The sequence below is a fragment of the Poecilia latipinna genome, unplaced genomic scaffold, assembly GCF_001443285.1.
Source record: "Poecilia latipinna isolate Pla-1442-1.1 unplaced genomic scaffold, P_latipinna-1.0 Scaffold834, whole genome shotgun sequence".
NCBI lineage: Eukaryota > Metazoa > Chordata > Actinopteri > Cyprinodontiformes > Poeciliidae > Poecilia > Poecilia latipinna.
The window spans coordinates 66,969-84,155 of NW_015113450.1; the positions used below are offsets into that span (position 1 = coordinate 66,969).

The window sequence follows — 17,187 nt, forward strand, 5'->3', positions numbered from 1 at the left end:
ATTATATATATATATATATATATATATATATATATATATATATATATATATATATATATATATATATATATAATATATGCATTGTAGTTTATTATATATATATATAATATATGCATTGTAGTTTATAAAAGGTCTTTTCTGTGCAGGATCTAAATAGGCTGCTTTTCAATTTCATAATGAGGAAAGCATATGTTTTAAATATATTTACATGCTAACCTCTTTCCAGACCTTCAGGATTTATCTCTCATTTAATACAATGCAGTTTTCTGTACTTATCTTATAGTTATTTTGTATATGAATTGTTATGAAAAGTCTGTTATTTGACGTTGAAGAGCTCTTTCACTTGAGCTTCGCTTGCTCAATTACCACCGTTTCCTGTTTGAGGCCTTAAACCCCGTGAAAGAGAACTACGATGCGATCGGTTGCAGTATTTATCTTTTTTTTCCAGAAGCATAACCAGGAAATGGTTACTTTTGATTAAAATTTAAATAACCTCCTCCTCCATCTGTGTCTCTGTCTTTCTAGATGCCAGGCCTTCTGTCCAGTCCTGTTTGTCTCACAGTCATCTGGTTTTTGTCTTGGTCACTGCCTCCCAGCCGTGCTCAGATTTGGAGTGATGAAGGTAACACATGCTCACGCACGCACACCCACGCCTCAACACACTTTCTTCTCAAACAAAACCGACAGTTACATTTTTATGAAAATATATGTGGCTGCACATTTGTCTGGGCACATACCTTCGCATCAACCCAGCAACAACACACACAGAGACGCACATCCTGTCGAGATTCTGACATGGACTCCTCTGGATCCTTTACACTTGGTGGCACATACAGAGCTTAGAGTGAGCATGAAAGAAAGTGTAAAATGTCATTCTTTATTGACAGCTCCAGTGCTTGTCTTTCACTTTTTGTGAAAGCAATTTCATAAGGTCAGAGCTCATAATGTATGCTGTAATGGCTAAAAACTCCCACACTAGGTAACTAATTCAGCTGCAAAGAAATCTGAGAGATGTGTCATGGTACCCTATAGGAAAGATTAATTAAATGAATAACAGCACTTCTCACCTTTCCTGCCCTGATTTTCCACAGATGGTTACCTGAAGCTCCGGTTTTTTGTTTAAACTTGACTAAGGTTATTACAGCACAACACCTTCAGTAATAACTTTAGGTCATGAGACAAAAAACCTGTAAAAACAGTCTTTAATTAAACCAGAGAGGCTGTTATGGTTTGAAGACGACGCGATTGTGTTGGCTATAGATAACAGAGCCAAAGTTTCAGCAGGTGTTGGATTGAAACGTGTAATTATTTAAATGTGTTTTCAGTTTAAGCAGAACGTCCTAGCTATCAAGCAGGTGATTTTTCAGGTATGTAGAAATGACACATGTGTGTTTGATGGTTGCCTCTTTGCCATTGACCACACATGTGCACATATAGCAACCTGACCAGCAGAGCAAATGGAGCAACAGTTTGTTTTTCAAAGCGGGGTAGCAAACTTAAATTTTTTTTTATTATTTTTGCCTCACTTCATTATGATCAGTCCCTACAGTCTGAAGCATAGCCCTCTATGGTGTGTGCCATGGCTGCATTAATAGTTAACTGCACAGATGTTGTTTCATGAGCTGGTGTGACTAAGCGATTTAGGCAAATTGTGTTTTTGTGCGCTCACCTATTTTATAACACAATCAGGTGCCTAAACTCATGCACATCTGCACATTCAAGTATGCAAATGTCAGCAAAGCAGTGCAGACATTTTATTTTCGTAACAACTCGATGTGTCATTCCTTTTTCAGGAATTACAAGTCAGATTATTCTTAGAAAATTTGTTTTACTGTGACAATAAACTGTCTGAATGAAAGTCAGCCTTTTTCTTTTTTCTTAGCTCTGGGTGAAACTTTTTTTCTTTTTTTTTTTCTAATAGCCACCAGCAGGAAAATAAGACAATTTCCTGATTCATATGTTATTTATCAAAGCATACTGCAAATCACACCAGTAACCTGTGATTATTTTCTCTTTCATTCATTTGAAAGAGAACTATGTGAAATCTAACCCCACTGATCCACTCATCCATTCATCCATTTGTCCTTCTGACAGTGTTAGTTTTATTTGTAGTTTTGTAATTAAAGCACAGCCTTGATAGACAGAGCTACAATAAATTATTATGGACTTCTAAACTTTATAAACTAAGAAGGACTTTAAACTTTGCTAATTTGTGTCTGAAGAAGTTTTATTTGCCTCTGAAAATCAAATCTTTCTTCCTTTCTTGTGTGCTTTCTTTCCTTTTTTCTGTCTTTTTTTCTTTCTTTCTTTTTCCCTTCTTACTTTCTCCTTTCCATTTTTTCTTTTTCTTTTTTTTTTTTTTCATTTTAATTAGTGAACAAACTGACCTTCACATGAGGCTGTCCGTTCTACCCTGAGGCTCCTCGGTCCTTTCTATTGTTTTGAAAGTACCGAGTTTCATCCAGCTTGCAGTTTCTGTGTCTGCTTTGCCATCTGATTTTAACGTCAAGACGAACCTGAAGCCTTTCTGTGCACATTGTTATGTGGACGTGTGTGTGAGAGAGAGAGTGTGTGCATAAACGCATTTTTGTGTATGAATGGATGTGCTGTTTTATGTCTGTGTGTATGCGTGTGTGTGTGTGTGTGTGTGTGTGTGCGCACATGTTGGGGTGCTCCTGCCAGAGGCAGAATCAGATATGAGTGGAACGCTGCGGGTTTGGGGAATAATGTACTTCACTGCCAATAAAACATGAATACACACATTCAGACCAGCCATTTCTTTGTGCTGCACCAGGGCCCCAGGTACACACACACACACACACACACACACACACACACACACACACACACAGACACACACGTACATGCAGGGAAAAAAAGAAATGGAGTGTAGTGAAAGGAAAAAAGAAAATGTAGTTAAAATTGTTGAAAATTGGCTCTGTATAAAACCACTGAGTAAATGGAAAGACTGATGAGGAAAGTGAGACAATAAGAACGAACAATGGTCTATTATAGGACAAACAAAACCATTTGTAAACTTTAGTAATCGAGATGTTATGGACAGTGTAAGTCAAGATTTGTTCTGAACTCTTTCTTACCATGTGAGATAACCTTGTTGCATAGTGTTTAAACCCAGAGACTATTACATTGTTGTATCCCCACAAGTTTCAGTTTCAGCCTCCAGTCTTCTTTAGTTGGAGTATCATGGGTCTCTTGTCCCCGGCCTCCTGGTGCGTCTTGTGAAACCACGTCCGCTCTCATGGAACATTTTCTTTAGGTCTTTGAATATTTTTCAGCCTGCACAAGTCATGAACAATAGAGTTTAATTGTGAATTTGGCTAATATAATTGCGGTGTTAGTCCTACTTAGCGTTTTGGCCTCTTCTGGTTCAGGTTGTTTATGGCAAAACTGAACAGTTTTACATTTTCACAAAAAAAAAAATATAACTTGCAGTAGAGGCTGAATAATTTAGGTGCCGACTGTATGCTTGCCATATTGACTAGAAACAAAACTGAATGCAATATTCCCTTTTCCAGATTACTTTTTTAGTTTCATGCAAGCGAAATATGTGTAAAATACTTTGCTTCCAGTTTGTGTTATTATCTGTACATTCATGTGCATGATCCTTCTTTATCTTTCTTAATGTATTAATGTTTTCTTATCTGAACTGTAAAACCTACTGACTGAAACTTGGCTAATGTTTCTCATTTCAGGAATTTTTCATTCACTTAGAAATACAGGAATCCAACAATTGCTCAGGCTCAATTAGTCAATTTTCAGCTTGACTAGTTTGACCCATGGGTGGCAGTTGCAGCACCCACAGATCTACTCACAATATTAATAGCTGTTTTTTTTCTGTGTAAAAATTCTTGTCTTGTTTCTTTGTTAAGGTAACTTTTGAGTTTTCAGGTCAACCAGACATTAGTTTTATCAAAGTAATTTACCTCCCACAACATCCGTCTTGAAATAAAAATTTATTGACCATGCCCTTTGTTATATGTGATTAGCTATGTCCTATATTCCACAGCATTATTAACAACTTTATTTCACTTTAGACGGTCTCAATATATTTCCGTGTTCTCCTCCCCTTTCACCATTCGTCTCTCACTCTTAGAAATCAAAATGCAACCACAAAGTCCCTGTGAAACTCATTCCCAGCTGTTTCAGGTCATGCAGCTGCCATCAGCAGAAAGAATTACAAAGAAAAAAAAACAAAAAACGCTAAATATAAGCTGCCAGTGAAAACCAAGTTTGTTAAAGATCTGCAGCAAACATTCATGAAATATTGGTTTATTTCAGACACACCGCAGATTCATGAACCGTTTTAGGTAGTACTAGTAATTAAATAACTTTTCTGCAGTTCAGCAGTTTTTCGTTGAAATAGATTAGATAAAAACATAAAACTAAGGGTAGATTGTTTGCTGCTATGGTCGGAGAGGCCAGCAGGGAGTTTGCATGCCTCAGTGGCTGAGGTTGTGAATTAATGAAGCTGTTTGCGTGGCAGCCCAAACTATGCTGTATTTTTATTTTTTTTTCCTTTTTTCACCCCTGATCTCTCGTAAATGCCAGCTTTCACATTACGAAGCCAAGCTAAACATGTGCTCAACTACTCTCACACACACTAGATAGAATATCTTCTTTGCAAATTACTACAGCCACCACAAATATTTGCTCGAGTAAACACTACACTTGCTATACTTTAAATCAACACCACCCTTCAGTTTTGTTTGAGTTGGCAAGTATTGACATTGAAGATTTCTCCACATGTTAGTGATAGAAATCATCAAACTTTTGCAGTTAAGCTACATCTGGCATTTTCTGTTTATTCAGCTTCGGTACCGTTAGCAGTTCGATATTAATCCTGAAGTGATATAAAGATGTTGGATTACTGATTCTTATGAAAGTATAATTATTATCTGGTCCACTCTAATCCAAAAGTTGCATTTAATCTATTTAGCACTGACCATAACTAGTAGTAGCACTACCAGTAAAGATATCTGAAGCTCATCACTGCTTAGCCACGTTTATGTTGCATTGTGGGACACATGGAGTAAACAAACTAATGGTTGTTTGTCTTATGATCAGGCCTTGTCCAAGTTCCAAAAAGTGATATTTTTTTGGCATACCTTTCATGTAAGTTTGAACTAAACAGTATTGAGAAACAAACTAATGAAATGATTAAAATCTCATTGTTTTCCACAAGCTCAGAGCACACCTGCTTCTTGTCCTGATCCAATAATGATATCGGATATCGGTCCACATATGCTCTTTGTTTTTCTCCAAAGCTACATTATATATCTGAATCTAAATTACACTTTTTGGTTTTAACATGCATAACAACAAGTCTATGCAGTATATTGTAGTGGGGTACTGCTTCTGATTTTTTATTTACTTACTTATTTTATTGCCTTCAAATAATAAGTTAATCAGGACACAAGACAGAGTAAAATGTAGTCTACTGCTTTTGACTATTTGAGTTCTAAAGTGTAACTTACTTTATTGGTCCCAGCGGGGCTCTACTTTTAAAACGGTTTCAAAGTGGATTTATTTGAAAGACGGTAATATTTCGAAAATGACTACAACCAGCTTTCAAAGATAAAACACAAACACTCCGCAGCAGCTTTCCAATGCGTGCCAAAGACTCCTCAGTCTGCCGGATCCCGAACCGTGTATGGTCATGTTATTGTAACCCTGCTGACTGGACTGCTAGTGATTGTGCTTGAATCACATTAACGTAGACAGTACAGACACATTGTATGTCAGACTGCTCGGCGTGCACATTCTGGAAGCGAGCATGAAACGCTCTTTAACGTTTTATGCGATGTCTGTGTTTGCAGTGTCGGACGTGCAGTTTGGGCGTTTGGAGTCCAACGTGACACTGGCATGCGGGAAGTCACAAATCAGGTAGGAAGACCAGCATATTACAAGCACTAAGAGGAAGTTTCATCTTCACGAGTATTGTGGCAAAAATGACAAAGAGCTCAGTTAGTATGAAAGATTCCCCAAAATCAGTTGCTATCATAAAAATTAATAAAGTACCTTCCTCTGTCCAGTGTCCCTGTGGTGTGGCGTCACAACCACAGCTCCGTGTCGTCGTGGCACCAAGTGACATTCAACGGAAGCTTAGTCCTGTTCCTCGTCGACCAATCAGCACAGGGCAACTACAGCTGCTATGACGACAGTGGGCTCCTCCTCCACTCGGTCATACTCCGACTGGGCTGTAAGTGATGCTTTGACTTCTTCAGATATACGTAGGTTTTAAAGGTAGTAGTACACATATAAAATGTCTTCTTGCAAAAGTATTCATATCACTTAAACTTCAGTGTGTTTCATGGTATTATATGTGATAGACTAACTGAAAGTAATGCATGGCTGTGAAGCGGATGAATGCTGATTCATATTTTTTTTTATTATTATTATTATTTTTTTATGAACAAAAATATCAAAATTGTTGTACATTTTTCTTGGTGTGTATTCTCTGTAGAATTGTAGCCATTCCACAGAGATTGCACACAAACAGGGAGGTTTGTTTGAGAACATTGGTGCACAAATCATGAAGATCCAAATCCCAAATGCAACACACCAGACAGGTCAGCGATAACGTTTACCATAAAACTGCACTATGAAACTTTTACAAAAATATTATTTTATATAAAAAAAGATATTTTATTCATAACATAGTTCAAACTGTCATTGTCATGACCGCATTGTACGAGACAATCTTGGTGGTAATTTTAACAAATATGTAAAAACATGCATATTTTTATAAAAGTTACATATTGCAGCTCATGCAAAGGACAGAGCAAAATCATGGAGGGTGTTCTGCTTAGATGGAAGGGAAACTGAAAACATCCAACATAGCAGTCAAGGTGAAACATGGTGGCAGTGTGACCAAGCTTCAGGCATGTTTTCATTCAGAAGGGACAAGAAAAGATAATCACAGTGGATGGGGAAGTGACTGGAGATGCATACATGACAAAGTGTTAAGGCAGTACATGGACCTGCTAGAACATGACATAACGGTATAGCTTAAAGCACATTCATAATTCATGTTAGTTAGTGGCTCAGTTAGTGCAGACCAGTAGATAAAAATCCGTTTGAGCATTTTTTTTAATTAAATAAACAAAATGAGCAATGAGCAAAAATGTCTTCTGGGTGTGCAAAGCTGAAAGAGGCATAAACTGAAAGACTTGTGAGTGTAATTCCAGTGAAAGGTCGTTGTAGAATTATGAATGTTTTTCTGTTTATAGTAAGATTACTTATGAAGTCAGTGATAAATGGAGCAGAGCTATTAGTCCTCAGAGGAAACTGGTCTTATCAGCCATCACAAAGCCATCCACATCCTGCCACTGTCTCAAACAGGAAGGGGCTTCCAACTGATTTTCCTTCTAAGGAACTGGGAGTTTTGCCTTCTGCTGGTCAAAGCCCTCCTGATTGTTTCGGTTCATAATGGGGACACTCTTGTTTGTTAGATCCCCCTGGGCTGCTGAGCATTTCCTGCCGTGTACCCAATCACACATTTGTTCGCTGCTCCTGGAAGGACTCTGTGAAAACCTTCCTGCCAGCCAAGTACAACACCTCCTTCAGGTACAGCACAGTTACTGCATCGGAACGGTCAAATTCAGAACGTTGTGTTTTTTTTTTTGTTTTTTTTTTAAATTGTAATAATAATTAAACACTTTTGATCTTGTTTTCAAGAGGGAAGGAAGAGAAGGAGCCGACCAAAGTGTGCATCGTGGACTCCACCAACAGGCGCTGTGTTGTAGAAGATCCCGCTTTCTGGCAGACCATCCACACATTTGGAGTCACAGAGACAAACGCTCTTGGGTCCCAGACATCTTACCGCAGAATCAGACTAAATGAACTTTGTAAGGCTGCATAAGAAATCTGTGATTTTTATCAATTTTATTTTTTATTTTAAAGGGGAGTGTCTCATAAAACTAAATTATGTGAAAGAGAGTTGTCTTAATTTAACGCTAGGAAACACTGCTTGGTTCTAAATTACACTTTTTTTGTCCATTAGAGCTGAAACACTGTTATTTTTTTAAAGAAAATATGTTTCTTTCTTCTGCAAAAATGAAAATGAGTTATTCACTTTCTAACTTTCTACTTGTTTGTGCTTTTACAGTGAAACCAGACCCTCCACGGTCTGTGTTCATAGAGGAAGTGGAAGGTAATCCATCAAAGTTATGGGTTACATGGAAGAATCCGTCGTCTTGGCCAGAGGACCCTTTGTTTCCCCTGAGATTTCATATTCGATACAGACCACAGGGATCCATGCACTGGTCAGAGGTAAGTCAATCAAACCCTCGCCCACATTGTTGGCTTTTGATGCCGAACTGGTTCGCCACCCCTGCTCTATTCGGCGTTATGATTGTCCCGTCAGTAGCATCTTCTTGTCTGTCCAAAAACAGATGATGACAGAAGAGAATTCAATTGAAATACCCGACGCCACACCGCACCACAGCAACCAGGTTCAAGTTCGGGCCCGCGATGACGTCAACCCGGAGAGCCAGTGGAGCGAATGGAGCGCCCCGAGTTTCCGTACGCCCTGGCGAGGTGGGACACATTAATGGATATTTCATGGATATTTTTGGTGACAAATGAAAATATATGGGCTGACTGAAATGATTGGACTAGACATAAATAGGTCAAAAATAATGAGTGAAACCTTCTATACAGCTTCGGCGATATTGTAACTTTTTGAGAAACTATGAAAGAAACATTTAGATCAAATCTACTAAGAGAGTTGGACTCAAGACAACAATGTCGGGATAGAAAACTGGGACGCAGTAAAACTGGATGAATGGTGAAGTGCTGGAAATGAGCCGGTTCTAATTACTTGTGTTTGATGCGCAGCCAGAAACACGTACAGATTTCATTAAGTATAATTAACTTTGACTGTAGGTTTCTTTTGTGGTTTGAGTCACGGGATTTGGTACATTGACGGCAAAGTTTGCATCTGTTTGTTTGCGTTGCAGCCGACACCACCACTCACCCTTCAGATGACCCAGACGATATCTATCTCTTCAGCACGCCGTCTGAAACTTTCACCTCCAAACCCCACGGTATGACCCGCTTGTCTCTTTAAAATATCAGACCCCTGGCAGTCTTGTTCCTCGGCAACAAACCGGGTGTTTGTTGCATGAACGTGATGCCAGTTGTCATCACATTTATACAATTTCCTCATTACCATTATCCTTAAAAAGTATTTTAAATGTAGAGCTAGAGCACTGCCTCTACTCGTTCTGTGTTTTCCACATGCTTTTTTAATTAGGTGAATCACATTTCCTGCTGTTTAAACTCTTTCTAAAATTATGTAGGCAGCGCCAGAAATTCCTACAAAAAAAGCCTCTAAGGATAATGGCGTCTTGGGAAAGTATTTACATAATTGTGAAGAGGATGGAAAATTGCACGTAATTTTGTCAACTATTTTTTAAAAATAGAAGCCTGAAAACTTTGCTGATTATTTATATTTAGTGCCTATATGTATCTAGTTGTGTCTATGAATAAATGCAGCTATTCTGTAAAGGCCTTGGAGATTTGCTAAGGAATGTTAGTGAGCAAATAGCATCGTGATTTGGCCCAGGATCACGTTGCATGCTTCTGGACTAACTTTTTGCACTGGCTGCGCTGGTGTGCCTAGCTTTTTCTCTACAGCACAAAATTGAGTTGCACCCAAATGTTCAACTGCATCACATTAAACATTGCAGTTTTACAAGTTAGCTTTTTTTTTCCTGAATCACTGTTCAATACGGCAATATTTGCTGATGAAAGACTAACAATTTAGCAAACATAAAGGAACTGAAAAAGGGTTTGAAGTGGTTCAATGAGCTAAAATCTAAGCAAGATAAAATGAATGAATGAAGCGATGTAAGTTCAAATATTTTAAAGGCTGAACATCTTATGGATTTTTACAATAAATGCAGTGGGAAGGCCTGGGAGGGTGACTGATCACACAGATACATGCGCTCAGAAAAGTCTTGTGCTCTTAGGCTGGAGGGAAAAATATAACACTATTATTATCATCAGTGTAATGCAGAAACCAGACTGACAAAACCAAAACATCAAGATTTAAAACGCCCACATCCTCCACAGCTCTGACACACATATCCTGAGATTATGATGATGATTTTTAGATGACTGAGGCCTTAACTTTCCTACAGCCTCTCTGTTTATCTGACTAGCCTAGCCTGCTCACCTCTGGTCCACTGCAGTACACAACATTGACACGGTCTACCACAGCCAATCAGAGGGTGGGAGCCCGCCCTGTGCCATCTCTGATTGGTTTAGACAATGATGTGGGCCCAATGCATGTCTGCTGTTGAAACACAGGGAGACTCTCAGTGTCAGGGACGTTTTTTTTTAACATCTCATAGGGTGAGCTGTTCACAGATTGAATATAAGTGTGTGCTTTTCACATTATTTTGTGGAACACTTTCTAAACTAGATCCACTTTTCTTTCCACTTCACATTGTGCCATATCATTTTTCAGACTCCCTGGATAATCACCAGAAAATATGCTACAGTATTTAACTGTAGAAATGTTCCAGGGTGGAAGGGTTCAAGGGTTGTGAATTACTTCAAAACTTACTTTTGTACTTTGTAGCTTTGTTTTCTCTCCAAACTTTTTTTTTATGTCACTACTTTTGCTTTTTTGCTGAACTGTTCATTATATGCGAATGTATTTCATGATCTGGGTAGAGGATGTGCACAGCTTGTGTCATTTCTCCTCATTCTTGTTTTGGGTCTTGCGTTCTTAACTATTTATTGGCCTGATATCAAGGAAAACTGCAGGATAATCTGCTTCATAGCTCTTGTGTTTGTTTTGGCTGCGTATAAATGTCTAATCAGTCATTAATGCAGCTGAAAGCTCAGAGGGCATTATTTACAGTCATTACAGTCTAGATAAGACCAAACATGTACCTCTTGTTTGGTCCTATCCTCCATTACATATAATTGTAGTACATTGCTCCTACAGCGTGTCGTGTTCTTCGATGTGATTTTTGGTTCCTAGATACTAGCACCCATATATCTGAGTGAAACAGAGTTGAAAGCGAGCTGCAGTTGCAATTATCCCTTCTAAACTGTACACATGCAGGGAACCTGCAAGTGTACACAAACACCCACATGTAAGAGACCAGGGAGCATGAAAGTGAGTGGAATTAAAAGACAAGCTGAAAACTGATTTTTTGCAGGGTTTTTTTTTTTTTTTTTCAGTCTGCATATAAAATGTTGATAATGCATTTCAAACTGATTGTTTTCAGATCATTTGCGTCCATGAAAGTGTAATCAGTGAATGTTTATTTGTCAAATCTGGAACAGCAATCCTCCGATTGACTTTTAACCCAGGAGTAATTACATCCAGCAACGCATCATCAGTGTTTTGGCAGTCTGTTTAGTTCGTAAACAACAAACTAGAAATTTGCGAAATCTCTTCTGTTTTTATTAAAACTCAGCTACACCCACTGGCTTTTGTTATCCTTTTGTTGTCCCAATTTTCCTCAGTCACACGCTGCTCCGTTTTCATCACCTTCCTGCTGCTTTGCGTCTTCCACCCTGGTAGGCCCCCAATATGTTGTTTTGCTTAAATCTTTTGTTTTTTTTCCCTCCCCCCCACTTTCTTCCCACATTAGGTGTTGTACAAGAGGATGATGGTAATTTGGGTCTGGTGATCCTCTTGGTTTTGTTCTCCATCTTCATACTTACCACCGTCCTTTCCCTTATTTTTGTCATATGGTAAGACACAAAGACAAGCACACATCCCAGAACGGATCACAGCTGTATGTTTGAACGAGACTTTACGTATTATTTTATTTTTTTATTTTATTATTATTTCTAGGATGAGACAGAAACGGCGGGAACATGCAACCAAACAAGAACTCGCCTCTATGGTCAAGATGAAATCTATACCAATCTAATGAGACACTTACCTCGCAGCATTTAATGTGTCAAGGTAAGTTTTCTTTTCTTTTCTTGTTTTCTTTAAGGAAATATTTAACGTTTTACACCTAGGTAGGCAAACAAAGACCAGGCCGAAATCCAATCAAATTCGATTTTTATGGAGGCATAAGAATCATGGTGTGACAAAAAAGTGAAATAGTTCAAGGCGTGTGAAAACCTTTGCGAACCGTTTTATATTGGAAAGACAGTGGAGGTCACAGCCATTTGTTTTTATTTATTTTGTTTACCAGATTCATCTGCGAGTTTTGAAAAGAAGCAGCCTACATGTTTGAATCCAATTAAAATCCTATTTTGGATGCTTTTTACTGTGACTTAAATAGCTCCACTGATGATCATCAAAAGCATGCTTAGCCAATGAGACGACTTTCATGGTTTTTCTGCTTTACTACGATGCAATATGGTTCAAAGAGTTGCTATAAACATCTCTGAGACAACCCTTCAGATTGCCTGCCAACTTTTGATTATAAGGCTGGCACAAACACACACACACACACAAACACAGATTATAACTACGTATGCCTGCATATCTTCTATTTATCTCTGGCTTTTAAATACATGCTTTCAAACAAATTATGCTATGATATATGTTTTCTGCAGCTGCATTTATCTCCCTTCTTCACCCTGTTTTTTTTTTTTTTCTTTTTTTATGTGTGTTTTTCTTCTTAGGTTTGTTTGAAGTGTCCACAACCTGTCAGCTTCAGCAGTGAGTAAACATCTACGCCACACCGCTGTGACATGCTGAAATTTCAGCTGAAATTATGAACAGAGCATTACTCCATCCAACTTCCAGGACAACGGGGGACAAGAGTGGAACGGAGAATTTTTCGGTATTTACCACATGACTGCAGGGGAAAGTTTTGTGAGCCTCGCTGGACTTATTCAGTGGCATCCAATTAACTGCATTACCCACAATGCATTACAGAGTCGCCAGGAGAAACCTGCGACCAAACTCTGCTTACTTAAGCCGCGATAACTCCTCAGAGGAACGAAAAATAACACAGCACCACGACAGTTTTACTTTCACAACCAATGCTGCTTCAGGTAGACTGACTCTTTGTGTCTTTTAAACTTTTTTTTTTTTTTTTTTTTTTACCAACAAAATAGGACAAGAAATTCAGCTGCCAAACACAAAGAGATAGGATTTTATTGTGGAACTGCTTGGCTCTTTCTCCCCAACCAGAACATTTCCATTTAATTCATTTATTTTATGAGTCTCTCTGTGTGAATAAACACAATCATTCTTACATTGACTGACTCAATGCTGTGAAGGAAGCAGAATCTCTGCCAGTCTGTGTGAGTGTGTCTGATGCCAAAGCAGCAACAATGGGCATTACAGCCTCTGCTGGAGGGGGGGTGGGGGTGGGGGGTGAACGGGAGACTAGAAAACAATCTGCAACCTGCTTTGGACCTGAGGGAGAATTTTGGGTTTTGGAGAATGAGGGCCAAGGAGGAAATTTATCCGGCTTATAATGAACGATTTTATGTTGCATGATTCCATGATATGTTGCATGAATGGTTTTACGTTGCATGACCCCATTATGTTGTCTGTCACTTACAGTACATGTATTTCCTTGTTCATTTATGTCTTTTATCCATCCATGGACAATTTTGTTTTTATGTGACTGAAAGACCGAGAAGGAAAAGAGGAGAGACTGGCCTTTCACAAATCACCAGCATTAAGACGTCACTTACTTAGTCATATATAAAAGATCTTGGAGAGTTTTTGTTAAACAATTAAATTCCATCACAAGTTGAACCCATTGAAACTGAATTGAAAAATCAATGGAAATCTAAATCTAATCAAAAATATTCACTTTTTGCAGACAATTTGCAAATAAAGCAAGAAATGCATAGTGTAATAAATATCAAGTCTGTACTAAAACCAGAACATGACGCTAAAATGGTCTTTGCATTTTAACGTCATGACTCCTTCAGTGTTGCATGAAGGAGTCCTGCATTGGTAACCTTTGTTCATGATATGTGGGCATTGTGCACCACAGTTGGTTTGGTCATCAGAATTTGAGACACTGGCCTACAACCTAATTCTACTCAAACTCAAGAACTCAAGTAATTTATTACTTTGCAGAGCAGCTGCTATTCGCAGGAGGCTGCAACCAATAGGATCTCACCGAGCAGCTTAAACAAACACTCCATGCTAATAAATACACTTCCACCTTGAACATAGATATAGTTTTGTACTGGGCATCAAACAAGGCTCCACAGCTGTGGAGAAGTGCACACAACTCCAAATTGTGCATGTACACCTTGTGCAAAAAGTTTGTTTTTTCTTGCTGCAGTTCAGAATTAAAAAAATAAATAAATAAATAAATACCCCCCAGGCTACCAGAAGCCACTTCATAGTTGCACAAAAGTAATTGCAAGCATGAACCCTCCAGTACCAATTACTTAAATGTTGCTTTCAGAGCATTATCCACAGGGGCGTCGTTTACAACACCCAGCATTTTTCTCATTAATATGAATCTTAGAGGAAATTCCTGCTGATCTTTGTGTCACATTTCTTATTCAGGCTGCACAAAAAAAGTTAGCAATTGTAATACAGGCAAAGTTGCTGCTCACTATCCTCAGTGTTATGAACTGCACCATATTCTGCTGATCAGCGTATTTTTCAGATTGTATGAAGACTGAAATAAGATTATGTGATGGATCAGGAGGTGAATCGATTTACCACCTTTGAGAAAGCACATTGACCACAGAAGAAAAGTTTGATTCGAAAGAGGCTGGCGATGAGTAGGGGGAACGAGGAAGATTAAGCAGAAGCCAATAAGGTTAATACAAAATTGTTACATTTTGCAAGCACCACATAAACGATTGTGGTGCCACCTTCTCCGAAACAAGGCTGAAACTGAAGGTTGAGGTGCAGAAACCTCACATATAGAGTGGTGAGAGAGACAGAGATTAAACAAATTGTGAGCAGAGTAATAAAATAGTTGGCCTCACAATGAAATGTGAAATCTGGGTAGGCTTTGGCACGACCCAGTCTGAGTGATCATGAGGGTTTTAGAGACCATCAGATGGTTTTAACCCAGTCTAAAGGGGCCCTAGTAAATTCTGGGAGTTATTAAAAACAATGATCATCTAAAGAAAGAGAAGAAAGTTTAACATCCTACGTGAAGTTACATTTTTTGCTTATGTATGTTAAGATAGTTGATTACAAAATGAAATTATTAGACATATAATGCCCAAGAGAAGGATAAGGAAATCAAAGCATTTCATTTTACAGTAAAACTGAGATGATCTTCCTTAGAAGTCTACTAAAGAGCTATGTCAAAGTCTGACACATATAGTCATAGTTTCTACTGTTTAACCCCTTCTGTCAACGCCAGAGGATGCAGACAGTTTGCATATAGCAGATCATATTAGTGGGATCCAAATATTTGCATTGCAACTTATTTCTATTTTCAACATGGGGCTCCTTTTACTTCAGGGAGGTGGCTTGTGGACAGTTATGACGGATGTTAGCATGTGGTTTTGAGCACCACCGTAAACGAACGGGTTTTGGTATGCTGAAGACATTGAGCACTTTTTTGAGGAACACGGTAAAGGCTGGGATCGGGTGAGGAGATTCACTTCAACTGCATTAATGGAACCTATGGTTGTTGTTGTTTTTTTTGTTGTTTTTTTTTGGTGAGGATTGCACAGCTTTGTCACATTGATAAACTCTGATATTGTGTTAATTAACCGTCAACTTGTCAGTGAAAGTTTATATAACTGAATGTGCACAAGATAAACTGACAAGGGTTGCTTTCACTCGACACACCAACTCACAAAAATGTTAAAGTTCTGAAATACCTCTTTTACAGTTTTCTCCTTTACTTCCTCCTTCAATGTTTTTGTTTCTTTCTTTTATCCTTTGATTTTATTCTGCAAATGTAAAGTTTTGTTTTGTTTTGTTTAATTCTAGTTTTAGAAACACAAGGGTGTATCCAAGTCAAATTGTTCCAGTTTGACGACTGTCTGTTTTCTAAAGCTAACTTCATATATATATATTTTTTGCATGGATTCCAGCAAAGCTTACCTGTATATTATCACTGTATATCACAGATAATGGATGTTAAAGAGTATGTGGTGTTTATAAACCTGTTCATGGGGGTAAGTTTGCAGACATGGTTTGCTCAGTCGCAAATTAACAAATATTCTTCGAGAATTAGTGAAAAGATTTTGATTATGACGTTTGAACTCTCAAAAGGGAATGCTGTTGGTACAGTGCCTTGCAAGAGAATCATTCGAACACATGGATATGCTTTCAGTTCAACTTCAATGAAATGTCGCCGCAACTCAAGGAAGCTAAATTTTGATCTCCTCTGACCAGATAAACTTTTTGACATAAAATGTATTAGTGTTTCATTAGTGAATACTTCTGCAAAGCACTCTAAATCAATCCAAACAACACATAGTTTAGGTTTAGAACTAGCACTACTGACTGAGTATAATTCATGTCTGCAGAACCTTTCCTGTGATATGTATTTGTGTCTTTGACCCCAGTTACATGAAGCTGTGTTGCTGTACACTTACTGTATGGATAGTGAATCAGTTTTATTCTGACATGCTTAATTCTAGGACTCGTTTTATTTCTGTCCTGTCAAGTGAACCATAGATTTTCTCTCTGACCTCTTCCCTTAAATTTTGTGTCAATATTCGGAACTTTTATTTAATTTAATTTTTTTTTTTTTTTTTTTTACATAATATGGATCAAACTGGATTTGGAAGATGGCAAAACTTGCTCAATGAAAAGCAGAGAGACTATACCCCTAATTTTGACATCTTGCTGAAATTAACGAATTCGTGTTTGTGGTTCTGAAAACAAATGTCATATTTGCAGATTGGATCTGAAACATTCTCAGTATGGATTCTGTGTGCTCATCATTGTCGTTTATTTCCCCTGGTTTGAGGTTGACGGCTACCTGCTTTGTTTCTACATCGTGAGCATCTATGGATGTATTTCTGTTTCACGTTGGTGGTGTTTTGTCTGGTTCTGCGGACAGAATTATTTCATTATCCCTCTGCAGTGTGATACTGTATGGAGCCTGTTGGTTTTTAATCTTACAAGCTCAATACACTCAGGCATCCTCGCTCAGATGTAAATAGTTTATTTTTTCTTTTTTTTATTTTTTTTTTCTAGCAATATGTGTACAACACATATCATCATAAGCTGTTTTTCTTCCTGTACTGGTATGTTTCTGTGAAATAAATACTATTTTACCA

General features: G+C 38.1%; 1 protein-coding gene across 1 annotated transcript in view; it reads left to right on the forward strand.

Moving 5' to 3' along the window:
- The window catches only part of il11ra (interleukin 11 receptor subunit alpha), a 50,307-nt gene extending 33,120 nt beyond the window's left edge, over positions 1 to 17,187 (forward strand). The window contains exons 2-12 of the mRNA XM_015047582.1: positions 526 to 622; positions 5,838 to 5,904; positions 6,054 to 6,220; positions 7,473 to 7,587; positions 7,699 to 7,868; positions 8,129 to 8,292; positions 8,415 to 8,559; positions 8,982 to 9,068; positions 11,637 to 11,739; positions 11,843 to 11,956; positions 12,631 to 17,187. Of these exons, the coding sequence (XP_014903068.1) occupies positions 526 to 622; positions 5,838 to 5,904; positions 6,054 to 6,220; positions 7,473 to 7,587; positions 7,699 to 7,868; positions 8,129 to 8,292; positions 8,415 to 8,559; positions 8,982 to 9,068; positions 11,637 to 11,739; positions 11,843 to 11,921 (1,194 nt within the window). The 3' untranslated portion in view covers positions 11,922 to 11,956; positions 12,631 to 17,187. The remainder of the gene's footprint in view (positions 1 to 525; positions 623 to 5,837; positions 5,905 to 6,053; positions 6,221 to 7,472; positions 7,588 to 7,698; positions 7,869 to 8,128; positions 8,293 to 8,414; positions 8,560 to 8,981; positions 9,069 to 11,636; positions 11,740 to 11,842; positions 11,957 to 12,630) is intronic.